This window comes from Mus musculus, chromosome 8 (assembly GCF_000001635.26).
Source record: "Mus musculus strain C57BL/6J chromosome 8, GRCm38.p6 C57BL/6J".
In the NCBI taxonomy this organism is placed as follows: Eukaryota; Metazoa; Chordata; class Mammalia; order Rodentia; family Muridae; genus Mus; species Mus musculus.
In genome coordinates, this window is record NC_000074.6 from 123,899,530 (window position 1) to 123,921,327 (window position 21,798).

At 46.4% G+C, this 21,798-nt stretch overlaps 1 protein-coding gene and 1 long non-coding RNA gene across 3 annotated transcripts in view; one reads left to right on the plus strand and one right to left on the minus strand.

Annotated features, from left to right (window-relative positions):
• Positions 1-21,798, minus strand: part of Nup133 (nucleoporin 133) — a 52,152-nt gene that overhangs the window by 2,416 nt on the left and 27,938 nt on the right. For both annotated transcript variants that reach the window (XM_006530964.4, NM_172288.2), the window contains 12 exons: positions 21,319-21,413; positions 19,243-19,467; positions 17,901-18,023; positions 16,755-16,854; positions 15,646-15,897; positions 14,969-15,102; positions 12,220-12,378; positions 10,355-10,490; positions 8,227-8,345; positions 6,685-6,765; positions 5,023-5,087; positions 3,070-3,158 (listed from right to left, as the gene is read on the minus strand). In XM_006530964.4, coding sequence (XP_006531027.1) covers positions 3,070-3,158; positions 5,023-5,087; positions 6,685-6,765; positions 8,227-8,345; positions 10,355-10,490; positions 12,220-12,378; positions 14,969-15,102; positions 15,646-15,897; positions 16,755-16,854; positions 17,901-18,023; positions 19,243-19,467; positions 21,319-21,413 — 1,578 coding nt within the window. The remainder of the gene's footprint in view (positions 1-3,069; positions 3,159-5,022; positions 5,088-6,684; positions 6,766-8,226; positions 8,346-10,354; positions 10,491-12,219; positions 12,379-14,968; positions 15,103-15,645; positions 15,898-16,754; positions 16,855-17,900; positions 18,024-19,242; positions 19,468-21,318; positions 21,414-21,798) is intronic.
• On the plus strand, positions 661-3,078 carry LOC115486976. The gene is made up of 2 exons (XR_003947609.1): positions 661-1,022; positions 2,222-3,078. It is a non-coding gene; the product is annotated as an uncharacterized LOC115486976 (long non-coding RNA).

Sequence of the window (21,798 nt, forward strand, 5' to 3'; positions counted from 1 at the left end):
TCACTTCTGACGGCTGAAACTCCTCCGCACATGAGCAGTACAGCAGCCAGTACTGCTAAGTCACTGAGCGAACATGCCCACACTGCAGCCTCCTCCCATTCAGAGCCCTCAGGGGAATGGCAGCCTCTTCAGAGCCTCAGAGCCCTGCAGGTTCCTATTGGTCAGAGCAGATGCTCCAGAGGAAATCTTCAGTAGAATCTGAAATTTTTTTTTCCCTACAGTTTAAGACATTTCTTCAATGTGTAAGTTTTCAACTAATAGTCATTTCTATGTTGCCCTAATGGGGGAATAATTTAATAGAAACACTGTCACAAAGCTGGCCACAGGACTGCAAGGGTGTTAAAACTTAACCAGGGTGCCTGTCCTTCCAGCACTCGGGATGCTGAAGGAGAAGGGTGCCTTGAACCTGACAGCCAGCCAAGAGCAGCCTGGGCAGCACAGGAAGCCTTTGTCCCAAAGAAATGAACACACGGGCTGGAGAGATGGCTCAGTGGTTAAGAGCACTGACTGCTCTTCCAAAGGTCCTGAGTTCAAATCCCAGCAACCACTTGGTGGCTCACAACCATCTGTAATGAGATCTGATGCCCTCTTCTGGGGTGTCTGAAGACAGCTACAGTGTACTTATATACAATAAATAAATTAAAAAAAAAAAGAATTTTTTAAAAAAAGAAAAGAAATGAACACACACACACACACACACACACACACACACACACACACACACTGAGGTCAGGCACCAGGACATAGGGATCAGTAGACAGGAAACAGCCACCAGGGGACGATTGAGTCACACGATCACAACACTGACAAAGACAATGGACAAGGCTTGAAATGAGCAGCGCCACATCACTTGTTACATTGCTATCAGGCTCTCTTTACTGTTGGTTTGGTTCTTTGAGGCAGGGTTTCTCTGTGTAGACCTGGCTGTCCTGGACCTGCTTTGTAGACCATGCTGGACTTGTGCTCACAGACTGCATCTACCTCCGGAGTGCTGCGATTGAAGGCGTGTACCACCATGCCAGGTGACTATGGTTTTAAAGAAGATCCTCGAGAGGAGGCACTTGTCAAGTAAAAGTCTTCTTAATCTATCTAGCACCATCTTTTTATAATTGTTATGAGTTGAACAATTCAATTATCATCAAAACCCAAAAGGTCTACCATGCACCCGTATGCCAGGTGGGGGCAGGCGTGTTCTATGTAGGCAAGGGCAGGCATGCTCTAGAGAGATTAAACAATATACTTTGCAGCATGTGCACAGCCATTGTTGGGGGCCATGTGACTGACATCCTAGTGACTGCCATCCTTAGTCATTCTGTAGGGTCACTGGACTCAGGCTCTATTCATTCACTGGATGTTTCAAATATAGCATCTCCCAATCTACAAAGACTCGCCAGAGGCAGGCAGGCAGGCAGGCCGGTCTGTGCACTATCTAGACCTGGCACCCTCCCTGGTGTTGATCCAGTAATTCTGTAGCAATCCCACCTCTGTAGACTGTTCTGTCTTCTGTGCCTTTCTGACATTCTGCCTGTGTTGAGCTCACACTATACAACAGAAAGGCAGAGGTCTTTTAAAGACTCGTCTTTTCCAAAGCAGTGGATGTGGGCTTTGTTCAGCAAATGTCATCTTCTCACTGCTTTAGACACAGACACACTCAGCTCTTATTTCTTTTTCTAAATCGAATTTTAGTCTTAATGTCTAAAATGGATATAAGTATTGCAATTTCATTTTTAAAAAAGATTTTTTGGGGGCTGGAGAGATGGCTCAGTGGTTAAGAGCACTGACTGCTCTTCTCAAGGTCCTGAGTTCAATTCCCAGCAACCATATGGTAGCTCACAACCATCTGTAATGAGATCCAATGCCCTCTTCTGGGGTGTCTGAAGACAGCTATAGTGTACTTACATATAATTAAAAAAAAAAGATTTTAAAAAATCTTTATGCATTTAAAAATCATTATGCATGAGTATTTTGCCTGCAAAATGTCTCTCCCTGTGTGTGCACCACACGTGTGCCTGGTGTTCGCAGCAGCCAGGGGTTCTACCCCGTGGAAATGAAGGGAGAGATGGTTGTGAGCCACTGTGTGGCTGCTGGGAATCAAACCCACCTTCATGGGAAGCTAACTGTCCAGCCACCTCTCCAGCCCCAATTTTTAAATTATATTTTCTTTAAAATCTATTCATTTAGTTATTTAGATTTACTGTATGTCTGGGTGTTCTGCCTGCAGGTATGAATGTCCACTACACATGTGCCTGCAGCCTGTAAAGGCAAGGACTTCAGAGTCCCTGAGACTGGAGCTACAGATAGCTGTGAGTTACCCTGTGGGGGCTGGGAGAGAACAAGAGTTCTTAGCTAAAGAACCAAGTCACCAGCCCTGTTCCATGTAATCTTAGTGTGTGTGGACTGTGGTGGGGATTGAACGCAAGCCCTCAGGTCTGGTGTCTCTACTTGCTGAGGTAGCCCAGCAGCCCTTGCCCTTTTCACACACCATGCTGTGACTATGGAGGCCAGAGTGGGTGCTGCTTACTAAGGAACTGGAGGTTCAGGAGCTGTGGGCCGCCTGGCCTGGGTCCTCTGAAGAGCAGGAAGTACTGTTAACTACCAAGCCGTTTCTCCAGCCCTCTCGTCATTTATTCTTGAGCAGCTCAAGAAAGAATACACCAAAAAGTCTGCCTCTCAGAGGAGATAATTACTTCAGTCACAGCCTTGTGCTGTCACAGCCAGAGTCTGTGTCCTGGGGTGGAGGACTTCACCTGAACCTTGTTAGCCCTGGGTCTCCAGGGCCAAGAGCACAGCAGCAGCTTCACTGAGAGCAACGCTAATCTGCACATCATCTCAAGCCATCTGAGGCCCTGGCACAGGTTGTGTTGGCAACACACAATTCCCACGATGTCCAAAATCAGCTAGCAATATTCTCTGTGTAACAGCTTAAGTTGTCCTGGAACTCACTCTGTAGACCAGGCTGGTCTCAAACTCAGAGATCTGCTGCCTCTGCCTCTTGAGTGCTGGGATTAAAGATGTGTGCCACCAAGCCCGGCTGCAACATTTATCTCTAATAGTCAATAAACCACTTACCGTCTTTTATAAGTTTCTGCAAGATCTTTACAAACACACTGTCTTTAGACACTTCGATTGGATCATCTTTGCCATCTGAACCAGACCAGCTGAAAAAGAAAATCATGAGGGAAACAGAATCATCAGAGCAGACGAGACACAGAGTTTTGTTTGCTACTGTGGCCTTCTCCTGATGGCCATAGGATGATGTAATCGAGTGTCAAGTTCTGTGGCACTGCTCCAAGTTATCGACGTAACAGACTTTAAATGTGAGACCTATCTAGATCTGTATTGGCCTGAGCTACACTGGCAGCACATGCCATCAATGTCCCTACCACAGAAGCTTTTAAAAGACTTTGGGGCTGGAGAGATGGCCCAGAGGTTAAGAGCACTGACTGCTCTTCCGAAGGTCCTGAGTTCAAATCCCAGCAACCACATGGGGGCTCACAACCACCCATAATGAGATCTGACGCCCTCTTCTGGTATGTCTGAAGACAGCTACAGTGTACTTAGATATAATAGTAAATACACATCTTTAAAAAAAAAAAAGGCTTTGTTTATTTGGACACAGCATTTTGCTATGTAGTGCAGGCTGGCCCCAAACTCTTTATCCTATTGCCTCATCTCTCGGGTGCTACTAGAATTACAGGCGTGTTCTCATCATAGCGGTTGTGAGGCGTCTTTCTGAAGAAAACGCTTCAAGTAACACACCTGGCCAGCATCCTTAAATGCTGGCTTCCCAAGCACAGCAGTATGAACAGTTCTCAGCAATCTCTGGCTTTCCCGACCGCGAGTGCCCTACATCACAGTTTGGCAGCAGGAGTGGCTTCCTTCCCAGTGGCACATGAACACCACTGCTTTCTGGTGTTCCATGTACACAAGACACAGCCAACCTAAGGCTCAGACTACAAGCTAGGACCAGGGCCGGCAAGATGGCTTAGTGTGCAAACATGTTTGCCTCGCAGGTCTGATGGCCCAGGTTTGATAGCAAAGGTAGAGGCAGGGAAGGAGAGAACTATTAACTATTCTAACGTTACTCTCTGACCTCTGCCACGCCCACACACGATGCTGACAATTTTAAACCAGACAGGGAGTTCTCATCAAAACTATGCAGAGATTAAGTCTGAGAGCGGGGAGCTGGTGCTGCTCCTCACTCAGGAGAGCCTGCCTTGCACTTTGCCTGGGCAGCAGAGTGGAGCCAGTCCAGGGCAGAGAGAGCGAGCTGGCCCAGACCCTCCCCGGCTGCTACACTTCAGAGTGGTTCCCTGCCTTGCCTGGGCAGCAGAGTGGAGCTGCCTCTGGAGGGCGTGACAGTTGACCTTGCCTCTGGCTGACTGTAGCATTGGGCGGCCTGGCTGGAGCAGTGCTGGAAAGCCTGCCCTGGTGGCTCACTGACCAGCTCAGCTGCCATCCAGGTCCAGATCCAGGGCTCTGATTGGCTCACCCCAAAATCTATATAGTCTTCGATCGGTTGGGATGTGTGTAAGGACCAGTCCTGTTGCAGGATCCCCATGACACAGAGTAACAACAGGGTAACCAGGAGGAGGTCCAGTAAGGATACAATACTGATAATGTCACAGAAGCCAGAGATCTGGAACCAGACCAATGACTCATTGCAATGAACATAGCAACTGAAGATGTGCGGAAAGAGGGACATACTATGGGGACACACTGTAACTCACTAAAGCTTCCATGAAGGAATGTTTTCTAAGCTTTTGTTTTTTGCTTGTATGTTTTTTATTTTGGGGTTGGGGAGAGGCTGCAAGGGCAGAGGGAGGCTATGAAGAGATGGGAGATGAGCAGGACTGGGGTGCATGATGGGAAACTCACAAAGAATCAATAAAAAATAAACCCATAGTGTGCTATGTGAAAAGCTGAAATACCCAGAAGCACATACGCCATCTTGTGTACCGTGTCACAGTTCATCTGGGGTCGGTTCCTGCCAGTGGACCTGGTGCCCAAGCAAGGACTTACTCATCTCTCTGCAGTGCTCTGCACAGAATCTCCAGCTTCAGGTCATCAATGCTCACATCTTCTTCCTTCACAGCAAAACAGAAAAAACTCGATTAAAGCTTGGCTTTGGCCGGGCAACGATGGCGCACGCCTTTAATCCCAGCACTTGGGAGGCAGAGGCAGGCGGATTTCTGAGGTCTACAGAGTGAGTTCCAGGACAGCCAGGGCTACACAGAGAAACTCTGTCTTGAAGAAGAAGAAAAAAATTTGGCTTTAAAAATAAAATGTACATTAAAATTTTAATTATACTGACCCTTAATTAACAATTATTAACAGTAACCCCTAATTAACACTGTAGTTCTACATTAATTCATAACCATTGCCATTTATAAACTTTATTAATGTTTATGAGTATTTTGCTTCTATGTATATAAATGTACTATATGTGTGCATGATGCCCAAGGAAGAGGGCACAGGATCTCTTGAAACTGGAATTACAGAGAGTTGTGAGCTGCCTGCCACGTGGGTGTGTAAAGAACCTATGACTCTCCAGCTGGCTTCACCCTGTCTCTGAAGCCAGCTCTGCTGACGTCTGTGCTGGTTTCCGATCACTGAGTTCACAGGAACTCTCAGAGGTTAAGATGACAAAGGGTGAGGCAGGGAAACCTAGAGTCAAGTGTTGCTTTACGTGTGAGGACCTGGCCCCAGTGTGAGGGGGCATCTGTAGTCCTGCCAGGGAGGGAGAGAAAGGAGGATCCCTGGGTCTCACTGGCCGGCCAGTCTAGTTCAGTTGATGAGCTCCAGGCAAACAAACGTCTTGTCCCAAAGGATGAGTGTGGACGGTGCTGCTGAGGATGGCACTCAAGGTTGACCTCTGACCTCTGTACCCAAGTGCACAGATGTACATGCATACACAAACATGAATGCACATAGGATAAAAAACAAGATGGCTATATAGCCAGCCATGGGGGCTGTGCAACACCTGTGAGCTCAGCAGTTGGGAGGTGGGAGACTTAAGTAAGAGGGTTTCTATTATACCAATACCCTACCTCAAAAACAAAACAAAAACCTCAAAACCCCCCCAAATCTTAAAATAGGCTGGAGGGATGACCCAGCAATCAACAGTACTTTCGGCTCTTACAAAAGAATGGGATTTGGCTTCCAGCACCCACAATGAAGTTTGTTTTGAAGACCAGTGCTCAGCAGGTAAGGTACTTGCAACAAAACCAAATGGCCTGAATTTGCTCCTGGTAAGGAAGACAGAACTCTGGCAAGTTGCCCTCCACACACAAACACATAAATAACCCATCCCTAATTTTTTTCCACTTGTACAGGAAAAGCCAACTGGAAATGTGGTGTTTCCTGTCAGTCAGGTCTTATAACAGTCTGGATGGATGACTGCCTTCATAAATAACTTTAGGCTCTTACCCAAAGATAACTCTTTCCATGAGGGCATCTTTTTATTACCTACGCAGATGCCTGAGACAGTGTGTTTTCTCTCTCTTTTTAACTTTTTTCTTTTTTCAGTTTTTCAAGACAGGGTGTTGCTATGTAGTTCTGCCTGTCCTGGAAATCACTCTGTAGACCAGGCTGGCCTTGAACTCAAAGATCCAGCTGCCTCTGCCCATAGAGTGCTGAGATTAAAGGCATGTGCCACTCTGCCCAGCTACAACGATTTCTTACCTCATCAATGTACTCCAGTAAGTCCAAGGCTTTCTTGAAATCATACTCATTGGCTCTTCTGTTTTCGTCACAGATATACAGCTGTAACAAGTCCAAGGCAGATTACTCACAACATTTTAAGGAGAAAATAAGTCATTATTCTCTTTCACATAATCTAAATGTATTTTTGTAGCCAAGAACAATGTCACATTTGGGAGCTATATTCTGTCTATAGAAAATTGTCTAACAATGGATATTCTAAGCCAAAAGTTAATTGGTATAATGCAATACACATATATTTTCAAAAAATTCGGAAAATTTTACATTCTCAGATCAAGAATATAGCACAAGCTTTCCAGTAGGTTTTCATGTACAGGCTTTGACACAAATTCCTGCCGGAGCTCACAGCTCAGCGTCTGGCTTTTGGAATGCTTCTCTTTCAAATGGCTTTAAAAGCTCCAACCTAGCCCTCCACTGGTTTGTGGTAAGCACCTGCCTAGCATATGAGGCCCTGGGTTCTAGTGCTTGACGCTGTAGAAGTGAACAAACACCCGTGAGAGCTAGTCTCTCTGTGCGTTACAGATTACTATACACGTGACTCAAAATCCTGCCATCTTTTAGTCAAAAACTTTTTTTTTAATATTGGTGGTGGTACACACCCTTAATCTCAGCACTCAGGAGGCAGAGGCAGGTAGGTCTCCAAATTCGAGGCCAGCCTTGTCTACAAAGTAAGTTCGAGGATAGCCAGAACTGCACAGAGAAACCCCAATCTTGAAAAACAAAACAAAACAAATGTAAAAAAAACAAAAATAAAAAACTTTTTTGATTCAAATTACCAATATGAGTTTTTCCTATCTCCTTCTGCTAGCATTATGTCATAAGACAAATTTCATTTATAAAAACTATATATAATTCTTTAGTAATTTCCTAGTTTTTGCTACCATGGGGGCTTAAATCTATAATGTTTTGCAAAATCCCTTTGCCTCCTCCACCTTAGAAACTGGAGAGTCTAAGGTGTCTGAGCAAGCCTGGCATCACACTTTCCATGAAATAACGGCACATACAGCCTACATCTTAGATGTCTCAACCAGATGCCCTCTCAGGAGAGTGCACCATTCAGGAGCTGTTGCTAACCAGGGCCTCTACACTCTAACAGGTCCTGGACTGTCTGCTTTCCTTTAACTGCAATCAGAGCAGACTGGGGAGAAATGGGAAGAGGAGGGGGAAGGCAGAGTGCACAGCACCAGCTTCTCATCTGATGAATCCGAGGTGCTCTGGCCGTGGCTGGATCACTGTTGCCAGGAAACAGTGCAGTACTGCAGTCTGTGCTTCTGGCTAACGAGAGACGACAAAGTATCACCTAGGAGCGGTCACCTCACAGAATGCATCCTACTCTGCTGCGTCTTGCTAATTCTTCCTGCTCCTAACATCTTTTCTAGGGGAAATGTCTCTGGCAGGTGAGAGAAGGGAAGACGCTGCTGGGAGCTCCGGAGTATGACCTAGCAAAGGCAAGCTGTTCTGGGTGAGGACACAGGACACGGCTGTGACATCTATGACACTTACACTGATGAGTTGTGGTGCGGTCAACACAGGCATTGCACTAAGACTCAGCTGTCTCTCGGTCAGCAGCTGCTCTGGCAGGGTCTCCTGGTGTAGCAGGAAGCGCTCTTGCTCAGCCATGGCTGGTGATCAAGGACACAAAGGGATTTCACTTCTGCCATCATCATTAAAATGCAAATTGAAGCCAACCAGCTCTAAACAGCTCTAAAGGCAAGTCACTGCTACCCAAATCTCCAGATGTTATGCCTCTAACTGCTTATTCTTCATTGCTGACAACAGATTTACTGTTTGATCCAAGACCACAGCAGCAGAAAGTATCTGCCAAGAAAGAAAGCTACTTCAGGAGGTGAGTGCCCTCTACAAGTCCCACCTGAGGGCAGCTCAGTGAAAGAGTACGGCAGTGTTATCCAGAAACCAAGTCATATCAGAAAGCCACATGCCCTTGCATTAACAGGTAAGAACACTCAGTGGATGGGTCCTAGCCCTGTCCTCCGCACTGCTCTAAGCCCACCACAGTGGTCACAACCGACAGGCTAAAGCACAGCATGCCCACCCATAGCAGCAATGTTCCACAGACTTCCAGCCAGCAGAACCAACCCAAAATCACAGGAGTTCCTTCAGCAGGTGGAAACCTCCAATCGACCCCACCCCTTCCCCACAACTCAAACTTTCCACAGAAATTACTCATACACTAAAATTAATTTTTGAGACTGAGATTTGCCAGGTTCTACCTCCTAGTGGGATTACAGGAGTTTTCATAAACAACTTTTTTTTTTTTTGAGCCAGGACCTCACATAGCCCAGGCTGGCCTTCAGTTTCCTATGTAGCCAGGATTGGCCTTAAAACTTCTGTTCTTCCGCTTTAGCCTCGAAGGTGCAGGGGTCACAGGCAGGCACAACCACCAGGCCTGGCTTTCCTCCTCCATTTCTACCCCTCCCCCTTTTCTATCACAGGGAGGCTGCAGGCTTCATGACATTTAATTTCTAACTTCAGGAGGTATTCCTAAGAATAAGGACATAGTTTAATTCCAGAACTAGGGAAGCAGAGGCAGGAAGATCTCTGAGTTCAAGGCCAGCCTAGTCTGGAGTGAGTTCCAGGATAGCCAGACCTACACAGAAAAACCTTGTCTCAAAAACAAAACAAAACAAAACAAAAACACAAAACAAAACCAAGGTTGGAGAGATGGCTTAGCGGTTAAGAGCACTGGCTGCACTTCCAGAGGTCCTAAGTTCAATTCCCAGCAACCACATGGTGGCTCACAACCATCTCATCTGTACTGGGATCTGGTGCCCTCTTCTGGTGTGTCTGAAGAGAGTGACAGTATATTCATATACAAATATTAAAGAAAAAAACAAACAAAAACCAAAACACAGGTGAAAAAGGGCATTTAATCACAAACAGCATTACCCAGCCTTCAGAAATTAACAAGCCTATTGCAACATCATCTAATATTAAATCTGTTCATTCACAGCATTGGTGGGGGGGCAGCCTGGGCTTCATAGTGAGACCCTATTTCAAGGAAAAAAAAAGTTTAAATTTCCTAGGTCTTCCCAAAATCCTCCCCACAGTGGTTTGGCTGAGGGGGTGACCCTTCTGTCTTCCCAGTACTAACAACTGAAGGGTGCAGGCTGGCGTGTGCACAGTGTCTTGCTCCCCTGTGAAGAGATGCAGGGGCAGGCTAAGCACTGGCTAAAGGACATGTGAGCTGACGACGTGAACATGTCACAGCACTTCAAAAGTGTGAAACATGGGCCTGTCTTAGCTGAGAGGTCTGTGTACCTGACGGAAAAACACAGAATTATCTTTTCATCAACCCTCAACTCAATGGCTTAGCTTTTGCAAGTGTAGAAAGAAGCCAGAGGCTGACATGGATGCCTTCTTCAATTGACCTCCACCTTATTTACCAGAGCTCACTCATGTGGCCAGACTGGCACTAATGGGGCCAGCAAGCCCCAGGATGTTCTCGTTTCCACCTACTCAGCAGAATGATGGGCTAACGACTCCAAGTTCATGACTGAATGGTAAAGTATGGGCAGTCAGTAAGACAGGCAGCAGCATCCTACTGAAATGGAGCGACTCCAGACAGACACAGTGCAACTGACTCACGTGCCTTTTCATTCGGACCCCTTACCTTCAATCTTCTCTTGCAGCCTGTCCTCTGAAATGTCTGAAGCTAAAGCTGCCAGTTTACTCAAGCCAAGAAGGGTTTTTTTCTTTGCAAAGTAACGAGTTTCCATATTTGCCAAACCTAGCAGTGTTGTATGAGCCTACGAAAAACAAAACAAGGACGCTGTCTGAAAGGAAGACATAGTGGTGAGCAACAAACCGAGCTGAGATCAATGTCAAAGCACTAGCAACACACCGTGAGCTCTCAAGCTGACAGGGCAAGCATGAGAAGGGAGACTTAGAAAACAGGCGCTCCATTCCAACTGTGTGCTCACTCGGCACCCTGGCACCAGCACACTTTAATATGCACCATTTTACGCCTAATGTGAGTTTTGTGTATGTGCTCGTTTGTGTGCATTCAGCTCAGAGGTGTCTGGTGTCTTTATTGGTCACTCTCCAGCTTCTTCTTCTAAAAGATTTATCTATTATGTACACAGAGTTGTGCCTGCATGCCAGAAGTGGGCACCAGATCTCATTATAGATTGGTATTTAGCCACCATGTGGTTGCTGGGAATTGAACTCAGGACCTCTGGAAGAGCAGTCAGTGCTCTCAACCTCTGAGTTATCTCTCCTGCCCCCAGCTTCTTTTATGAGACAGGATCTCTCACCAAACTTAGTGCTCATGGACACAGGCTGGCTGCCCAGTGAGCTGGGGATCTACCTATCTCTGCCTTTTCAGTACTGAAACCTTGTGTGTGCACTGTGGGTCTGGCTTTTTACAAGGGTTCTCAGGATAACTAAGACCCTTCTGTTTGTACAGCAAGCACTTTACTGACTGAGTCATCTCCACAGACCCCATGATTTGAATTTTTATTAGAAGTCATTAGCAAGAAAAAACTAATGATTTTATATAATAAAATATCTCTCTCCAATGATGAAAGAGAACAGGAGGCATGCTGGTGAGTTTCTGTCAACTGGACACAAACCTAGACATAACTGGGAAGACAAAATCTCACTGGCCTGTGGGCTGTCTGTTTGGACATTTTCTCTGCTAACTGACGTAGGAGGCCCTCAACGGGTGGTGTTATCCCAGGCACATGGGCCTGGGCTATATAACAAGGTGAGTGTGAGACTGAAGACAAGCAAGCGAGCAGCTCCTCCACGGCTCCTGCCTCTGCTCCTGTCCCAACCTCCTTCAGTGGTCACTGTGATTAGGATGTGTGCCAAATAAACCTTTCCTTCCCTACGTTGTTCTTGGTCACAGTGTTTATCACTGCAACAGAAAGCAAATTAAGACTGAAGTATATGTGTTGACAACCCATTAATAGCATGTTTTAAATTAAATTTAAAAAGTCTATTGTAAATTGATGTTTTGTAACTATATATATATTCATGGAATGCAAGATGAAGTTTAAACATATACATACAATATGAAAAGATAAAGAAGACTAACATATCTATACCATAAGAACTTATATTTCAGAGATGGCTCATTAGATAACAGACTTGGCTCCAAGACAGACCTGAGTTTAATCCCTAGAACCGACGGTGAAAAGAACTATCTTGAAGTTGCTTTCTGACCCCCTCCTGACAGTGCTCTTGCATATGCACACATACAAAAACGATGTAATAGAATTTTAAATCAGGTGTGGTGGTAGATGCTTTTAATCCCGGTACTCACAAGGTAGATGAATCAGGCCTCTGTGACTTTGAGGCCAGTGTGGTCTACAACAACAGTTCTAGATTAGCTAGGGCTACACAATAGAGATCTCGTCTCCAGTGAGAAACGTCTAGACACTGACTGTTTGTCAGCTGTATGGCTATAAGCAATACTTGAATTGTTAAAACAGATTAATTAACCAGCTGCTTCTCGTAAGCAAACCATCTTACCTTCTCTAACTCCTGACTATTAATTTCATGTAACCAGCTGAGATGCTCATGGGCTTGCAAAAAATTTGCCAACTGTCCATGCTGAGAAATGGGCTGAGACAGCAATTTTCCCCGCTTTCCTTTTTCCAGGTACCAACGAAAGAGAAAATCTGAAAAATTCTACAAAGAATAGACCAAGAATGTATCAATAGTTAGTAAAACAGCTTTAAAAATATAAACTACTCAATGCCTCCACTTGCTTGTGTGTGTGACTGTGCCCACATGTGCCAATGGCATGCATGGGGGCAGGGGACACCTTGGGAAGTGACTCTCTTTCCTCTCTTCCCACCACGGAGGCTCTAGAATCTGACTCAGGTCAGCAGGTGCTAAGCCACCTTGCAGTTCCCCAAACAGAATCTTTTAGCAAGTAATTCCTGTATTGACAAAATACAAGTGTTGGGGCTGCAGAGACAGTTCAGCATTTAAACCACTGGCTGCCCTTACAGAGGACCCAAGTTCAATTTCCAGGGCCTACACGGTGGCTCACAACTATATTTAATCCAGTTCCTGGTGATCCAACACCCTCTTCTGGCTTCTTCCAGGCATGCGTGTGGTGTCTAGACATACATGCAGGCAGAACATCCATATGCATTTAATTAAAAAGCAAAGCAAAACCAAACATATGTTCCATACAGTTATGGACAGTGCACTCCTACGCCTCAATCCAGCCATCTCTTGGCAAACCTACTGAGAAGCACTGGTGTGAGGGTTGGAGAGGTGACTCAGCAGTGAAGAGTACTTGCTGCTCTCCCAGAGGACCTGGTTCAGATCCCAGAACCTACACGATGGCTAACAGCTAGCAGCAGCTACAGTTCCTGGGATCTGTGGCTTCTTCTGACCTTCACAGGCATCGGGAATGCACATGCTGCACATATACACATGGGCAGGCACAACACTCACAGACGTCAAAGAAAACAACCAAAGAGGAACGCAGAGCAGCGGCCTCAGTGCTGATGACTGCAGGACTGACACAAACTCCTTATGAGCACGCAGCACGCCGCCAAAAGGCAGCACTGGGACTCAGTGACGTTAAAACCTGTTCTCAGCCAGGTGTGTGGTGGTGGTGCACGCCTTTAATCCCAGCACTCAGGAGGCAGAATTGGATGGATCTCCAGAGTTACAGAGAGAAACAAACAAACAAACAAACAACCACCTGTTTTCAGCTGGGCTTGTGGTCTAATCCCAGCAGGTCACAGAGGGAGGGACGGGTGGATTTCGGTGGAGGTCAAGGGCAGACGGGAGACCTTAGTTGGAAAACAAAACCTGTCTTCTTCCTCAAGCCACTGACAGCTACTTATAGCCCATGTTCTCAATTTTATACAAAAGTCCTTAATAGTAGAGGGGAAATGCTTTTATAAGGTTAACTCATGGGACAAAGTAGCTATATAAGGGACAACCAAATCACCCTGGCAGCATCTAAACTTTGTCTAAAAACAGAAAGCTGGCATCAGAAGTGCTGACAGTAGGAGTCTGTCTGAGCTCCCCGCCTGTGAGGATGCTCTAAGTTTCTGTGCACTTCAGAGGTCTGGTTACGCTTTAAGGAGAGAATAGATTCAAAAGTTAGCCAAGCCTGGTGCCTGTAACTCTAGCACTTAGGAGACACAGACCTTGTGTTAAAAAACAAAAGCAAACCCCTCAAAATGACAGCATTTCCCAAAGGCCAGTAAACCTCCCAGTGTTTATGTGGTGGTCTGATGAGGTGTCCCCTACAGATTTGGACCTTGGAGCCTCACTCAGTCAGTGGCACTGTTTGAGTAGGTCTAGGAGGTGTGGCTTGGTGAAAAAAGTATGTCACTGGGGATTGTTGTAAAAAGTATTTTAAAACATCCTGGTATGGGGGTCCTTCCCGCCTTAGACTATTTATATTCCTGGGTGAAAGATGCAGGCAGCCTTTACATTTTAAATATGTCTTAGGCAGCACAATAGCTGGGCTACTGCTTACTCTCCATGCTGACGGAATCTACTTTCCTAGAGATCACTCCAAGTTATGATGTACTAATTTCTATGTTCCGTCTGGGCTGCTCTCTAATGAGGCAGCCCCCTGTGATACACTCTCTTGGCCCCTAGCCCATGGTAGCTCTCCCCCTCCCAGCCCCCGCCCCGACCCCCAAATAGGGTTTCTCTTAGTAGCCCTGGTTGTCCTGGAACTCACTCTGTAGACCAGGCTGGCCTTGAACTCAGAAATTCTCCTGCCTCTGCCTCCCAAGTGCTGGGGTTAAAGGGGTGCGCCACCACTGCCCAGCTTTAGCTCTTCATTTTTAACTATGCCTTAGGCAGCACAATAGTTAGGCAACTTGTGCTCTAAGGCAGGAAGGATTTTTAAAAATGTTTTTCACAACACAGAATGGCTTGAGAATGTAAAGACTCACCCATTTCTGGTTTTCCCTCTCTGCTGGAGGTTAAGATGTGAGCCTCCACTTTCTATGGCTATGCATTGCTCCACCATGCAGACTCTAAAGCCTCTGCAAATGGAAACTCAAACTCTTCTCTAAGATGCCTTGGTGATGTTGTATCACAGCAGTAGAAAGGTAACTCACAATCTATTTACATAAGGATGAGTTTGCCCAACAAGACAATGTAATGTGAAAATCTGTCATGTTCCCCTCTCACTCCTCATCTCAAAGCCACAGCAGCTTTCTGGACAGGGAAAGCTTTAGACAGTGTGGTAAGCTAACTCCACTACCACTCCCATACACACCAGTGTGGTTACCTGGTCAGCAAACTGGGTCATGTAGCGCTGGAGTCGGGCTTGGTTGTCTGTCTGTTCACACATCTGAACCAGGATATCAAAGTCACAATACTTCTCTGCCAGAGAAGCTGCCCATGGGTACTGACCTAGTGTGACTTCAGGAGAAAGAGATGATGTAACATAAACTGTGCCCATTAATCATCCACCTAAACTTTCCTAAGAGGCAAACACAGCCCTGAATCCATTGCTGGCTCCCCAGAGGAGACTCCCACTACTCACTAGCAGAACAAACCTTCCTGATCTGACTATAAAAGGAAATTGCTATCTGCTCAACAGCTGCACCGTGCACATGTGCCCACACCGTGCACCTGTGCCCACACCATGCACCTGTGCCCTTCACCAACAACCATCAGGCTCTGTTCTAAAACCTGTTCATATGAAAGCCCGAGTTCTTTTTTCTGAGCCAGCCTCTCAAGTGCTAAAAAATGCCACCCAGCAGTCCAGCATGCTGAACTCCATGGCTGAGGGGATCTGCACAGCTTCATCAACTGATCTCTTTTTTCAATCAAGGGAACCTCCTGTGGTGTTTCTCCACATGTGCCTGGTTTTGTCTTGGGCACAGGCAGACTAACTGCACCTCTCCAGCTCCACCCGTTGTGCATGCCGCCCACAGCCACTTCCGACTGGCAGACACTCACGAAGGGGCGAGAGCAGCTCGGATCTTTTCTGCAGGTACTCCACTTCCAGACTGCTGTATCGTTCTTGGTCACTGGATTTCTCTAGCGACTTCAGCTGGGAAACGTAGCTGTCCAGGAAGCAGTCAATTAGTGCCACAAGCTGCTCCATGACAACGTTCCGAAGTTTGCTGTCAGCCTGAGGGTATACCATCTTCAGGATGATCCCGTGCTGGCGCATGACTGCTGTGCGGATACCGGATGGACCACTTGTGGCTGTAAAGTTTAAAGTAACGTCCTAAGAAAGGGCTCCATGGTGGGTAAGGGAAAGACCAACCACCTGAAAATCAGGCTTCCTCACTGCTCTAGGAAAACACAGCAGTGTTCAGGTGACACCTGCTCTGCCCTGTGAACCCCATCTCCTTCTCAGTGGAGATTTTTTTTAAAAAATTTTTTATTAGGTATTTTCCTCATTTATATTTCCAATGCTATCCCAAAAGTCCCCCATACCCACCCCCCTACTCCCCCTTTTTGGCCCTGGCGTTCCCCTGTACTGGGGCATATAAAGTTTGCAAGTCCAATGGGCCTCTCTTTCCAGTGATGGCCGACTAGGCCATCTTTTGATACATATGCAGCTAGAGACCCAGGTACATGAGATCCTGCTTCCTTCTCAGCTCCTTCAAAGCTATCCCACCCACTCTGTGATGTGAGCATGAAGTAGCGCCTTGTCCTCCACTACCACCACCTGCTTCTGTGGAGGAGGTCTCACTGCTAAACCCTGGCAGGTGCATCATAAGTCCACTCAGATACAGACACAGGAGGGAATCAATAATTACAGCCAAAGTGACCAGTGGTGGTCACTGGATTGACACATTCAATCCCAGCACTCGGGAGGGAGAGGTGGGGATCTCTGAGATTGAGGCCAGCCTGGTCTACAGAGTGAGCTTCAGGATAGCTGGGGCTACACAGAGAAACCCTGTCTCGAAAACAAAACCAAAACAAAGAAACCAACCAACCAACGTACCCACCCGAGAGACCCTTTGAGTCTAGAGATGACCGTTAACCTGTCCTTGATCTCACTCATAAGCCTGCCCTAAGGACTGACCCAGCACTAGCACGGCAGACTACGGTACCTGTCCATGGCACATACTCTGGCTCCTTCCCTAGTACCTCTTCCTGACTGTACATAGAGCTTTTGTTTAGGCGGTAGTGAGTGGCAGCCTGTAGCATGTCCTGGGAAAATGAAATACATCATCACACCTGGGAAGCAATAAGCCGTTAGTACAATCCAGTTAATCTCTTTCTGTCATACACTGTGCCTAAGGGAGACCTCAACACCAGCCTACAAGTAAAAAAACATTCGGCACTTGTGGTTCTTTCAGCTTTCAAAAATTTGTTTTATTCTACAATTTAGCTTCATTTCGGAAAAATTAAGTAACCAAAGCAGAAAAAAAATGGCACTATAGGGCTAGAGAGACCACTCAGTGTTTAAGAGCAGGGACTGCTCTTCCAGAGGTCCTGAGTTTAACTGCCAGCAATCACATGGTGACTCACAACCATCTACAATGGGATGTGATGCCCTCTTCTGGTGTGTCTGAAGAGAGTGGCAGTGTACTCACATTCATAACAAGTAAATAAATCTTAAAAAAAAAAAAAGCACTATAGAGTCGAATAGGAAAAACAGAATGAAACCCCTTAGGTAATAATCTAAGTAACAAACTTTGAGCAATGAAAACGCAGAAGGTAGAGGTAGTGCACGCCCACGTCCACGTCCCAGTTAACTGGAAGACAGAGGCTGGACTAGGAGTTCAAGGCCAGAGAAAGGAACGGACTCCATTAACAATATACCTCTGCAATGATGTTAGAGAAAAAGGCTTCCTTAAAGAATACTTTACCAAGCTGGGCGTGGTGGCACATGCCTTTGATCCCAGCACTCAGGAGGCAGAGGCAGGTGGATTTCTGAGTTCAAAGCCAGGCTGGTCTACAGAGTGAGTTCCAGGACAGCCAGGGCTACACAGAGAAACCCTGTCTAGAAAAAAACAAAACAAAAACAAATTTACCAAATGCAACGTCAAAATTATAGAAACCCATTGGTGTGCACAAAGGAAACACTAAAAAAAATGTGTTAGATCATTAAAATATATGCTGTTGTAGCTTTTTTGAATTTAACAAACAGCTGTAATCTCACTAACTCAGGCAACACAGAGCAGGGTTAAGAAAACCACTTCTTGTCCCTATTCTGGATTGCCGTTTGTTGAAACTGCTGTCATGTACAGTACCTTGAGGACAGTATTGACGTCGATCGCCACCTCTGCCCACTCCTGAGAGACCAACGCAACTTCACGCAGGACTTGTTCCTCATGCTCCAGGAGGCACTCACAGATAGTGTCCACCTGGGACACCTGAGGGTAGACAGTCACAGCATTAGGCTCTAAGGGATAATAGGTCCTACTTGGTACACTGTATCTTTCCATCATTCAACAGAAGTTATTAATGTAATGATGAAAGTAAATGTAAAACCAAGAAAGTTAGTCTTACTTATTACAGTTACTGTCACTTTAGCTACTAAATGGAACCTAGAGATGATTTACAGCACACTAGAGGATGGTATAGCTCTTGGTCATTTTATATACAGGACTTTTAGATTTGGGGGAGGTATTTGGGGTGGGGGATCTGACACACATTCCCAGCAGACATCAAGGATGAATGTCTAACAAAAGCCAATGAAGGCTCCATGCTCTCACCAGTGTCCAGTGGTGCAGACCCAGCCCTCTGCTGTGCCACTCAGCTGTCAGAGTGGTCAGTGCTACTTTATGAAGCCTGAGTGGTCCCGGGCTCTTCCCAAACTGAGTCAATGCCAAGGTGGGGCTCGGCTCCCAGCAGGCTCCTGACCTTTGTCTACAAAGGCTGCCAAATCAAACATGTTCCTCTGAGCTGAGCTGAGCTGAGCAACCACCTCTTAACATTCTTAGCACCCTTTAGGGATATGCTGCTGTTATATGCAAGCAGACAGGATAAAGCACCACTCCAGAAAGCAGGGTGAGGGGAAGGGATGGTCACTGGGCTGTAGTCAGCTGCAGAGATGCTTGGTCTTGGGCCAGTGAGACAACTTAACAGGTCAAGTTGTCTGCTGCCATGCTGTTTGACAAGTTTGACTCCTGGGAACCATATGATAAAAGGAGAGAACTCAAAGTTGTTCTCTGACCTCCATATGGGCTATATGTGGCATAAAAACCCACACATGTGTAAACACACACACACACACACACACACACACACACACACACACAAAAGAGTAGCTGCTCCAACCTGCTATGTGCACAGTGCCTCAACTCTTTACCCCAGAGCAAGCTAGAGGCCCAAGAGCCTACTGAGCAAGGACAGCTTCCTGTGCTAGTCATGAGGGAGCCCCCTTCTCAGTCAACTGTCTCTCCCTTTTGGAAGGCACACAGTGAAGAGGACACAACTAACAGCATCCATAGGCAGGGAGCCCGAGCGAACATGTCAATGAGGTCTTTTAACACCCTGCCCCAGCAGGGATGTCCACACATGGCACAGCTCAGAGAAGACACAGGAAGATGACACAAGACACAGGAAGACAAGAACTAGGGCGCAGCTGACCTCTCGAAAGAAGACATCGGCAGGAGTCAGGCTGTTGGGAACCTCACACTCCCTCTTGTTCAGGGCGAGCAGGATAGCTGAGTTCACCAGGTCTGGCAGTCGAGAGTGGTGGTTTTTTAGTGTGATGGCAGCTGACAGCTTTTCTGCATGTTCACAGAGTAGCAGTCGGGTGGACATGGGTGTCCCTCTGATTGGATAGGAGCTCAAACGTCTAAACAAGCCGACCTCACAAAAACAAAATACAACAAGCACTTGTTCTCAGAAGGCACTCAGAGAATGTGGCCACATTCTCCAAGGAGCTTCCCCACTATAGGCCACCTCTGGGTGACACTGCTCCCAGTGCTCCGTGCAGGATACTGATTCTATCCATGGCTGCTACACGTCTCAAACCACTAGTTAGACAGCATGAGGATCACATGGCTTTTCTGATTTATACCTGGATTACTATCCTGGATTACAGAGCGTTGAGATACGGAAACTTGGAGCAACCATCTTATGGAATGATTTCCAGAGCCACGACTTTAGATGAAGGGCAGGCAGTGTCTCCTGTATGGGTGCCTGTTTCTGGTTGGTTGCCAGGATCTAGTTTATTTATCAAATATTACAATAACAAGAACTAGAAAGCAGCCAAAACTCATGAAACAATGATGGACTGCTTTCCACACTTAAGTACCATTTCTTCATTAACAAGTGACCTTATTTCTCCTTCCCTCACCTCTGTCTCTGTACACCCCGGCAGGCAACTTCTTAAAAACACAAAGGGGGCGTGTGGGGGTGCAGCAAGATGGCTCAGGCAGTAAATGTCAGATCAGGAGTTCAAAGCTGGCTCTGGTTACATATTCCAGGCTACATGAAACCCTAACCTCCAAAACAAACAAAATAACCCCTCTCAAGCAAACTGTAAGTCCCCCAAAACACAGGGCTCATGCCACTCGTGAGGCTGTGCCTTGACTTCTCACATGACAGACAACTTCAGCAGCGGGGTGTTTCGCGGTGGCCATCGTCTCCATTCTACTTGCTCATTTCATGGCTTTTTCTTTTTCCTCTTTTTTTCTTTTTATTTTGAGACAGAACTCACTGTGTAGACCAGGTTGGCTTTGAACTCAAAGATCTGCCTGCCTTTGTCCCTGAGTAGGAAAATTAAAGCTTCTACCATGGCTGGCTGATGATTCTTAAAATAAAAGTACCGTTACATGATTTGACTCATTTTCCCACTCTTTAAGTAAGTTAAAAGCGCAGTTCTCCTGTGAGAGCCGTCCACAGGGAGTGCTTGGGGAGCACAGAGTAAAGCGGCAGCTGTGTGCTAAGATCATCCCAGTACACACCAGGGACCACAGCCACAGTGCCAGATCACTTCCCACCCCATTCACAATCAAAGAGAGGCCTCAAATACAGAAGTACTGAGCTGGGTTGTACGTGTGTCCTGGCTGTGACAGCAAATGCTTCCTGCTCAGAGACAAAGCTATGGAGATGAGCTGGGCCTGATGGCTCACTCCTTTAACCTACCACTTGGGAGGCAGAGGTAGGTGATCTCTAGGCCAGCCTGATCAATATAGTGAATTTTAGGTCAGCTAGGTTTACACAGCAAGATCTTGTTTTCAAAAAACAAAACAAAAAACCCCTACAAGCCACAGAAGAGAATGCAAACACAAGAGACAGCAGTGTTGGGTCTGCACACACAACTAGAGCTGTTGGCAGCTGAGCCTCCATTATGTCCTCCAAGTCACTGTGTGCCCAAACCCTGGCTGCCTGTGGCTTCTGATGAGCGGGTGTGTCCACACTTGTCATCAGCTCTCAGCACACAGTCAAGGTCCTCCTGACAATACAGAATCAGTGTACAAAAATCCATGTTTTTACACAAAAGCATCAAAAACGTTTGTATGAGATTCTGATTTTTACAAATCCCTGGTCTCGGGCGGTGAGCTAGCTCAGTGGGTAAAGGGACCATCTGATCACCAGAGAGAAAGAAACACCCGAGAGCTGTCCTCTGACATCCACGTGTGCCAAGGCCCTCAAAGATACCCAGAAAGAGGGCTAGAGTGACAGCCCACCCCCTAACCCAGTGCTGAGGCTTACTTGGTGAAGGAAGTCCACCAAGAGGCAGTGAGCTTTCATCTTGTCCTCCAGCTGGTGCAAAATGATCAGTGAGGTGTTGCTCAGCCCAGGGGCCTCTGTCAGAACACAGCAGCAAAATGTAGACACAAAACCATTTTCAGAACAGTAGCAGACAGAAAGAAACAAGCTGGGAGGAGCTAAAAGGAGCAGAGCACCAATCCTTAACAAGAGTTACATATGTCACTCAAAGAGCTGCACAACTGGATACATAATTCACGGTGGCTCACATCAGTCATCTGACCTCTTGGTAAAGTGGGAGCAGGAGATAACAAGGCTAGACCAGGCTATAGTGAGTTCTGGGACATCTTAGACTACAAAGTGAGACTCTGTGTCAAAAGAGCTTTTAAATTCAGAGAAAAACCTAGTATTCTTGACACTGTGCCCTGGGTTAGTCACTGTACGACTTGGCTCCAAGAAAGCAGCAAGGAAACGTCCCAAGTC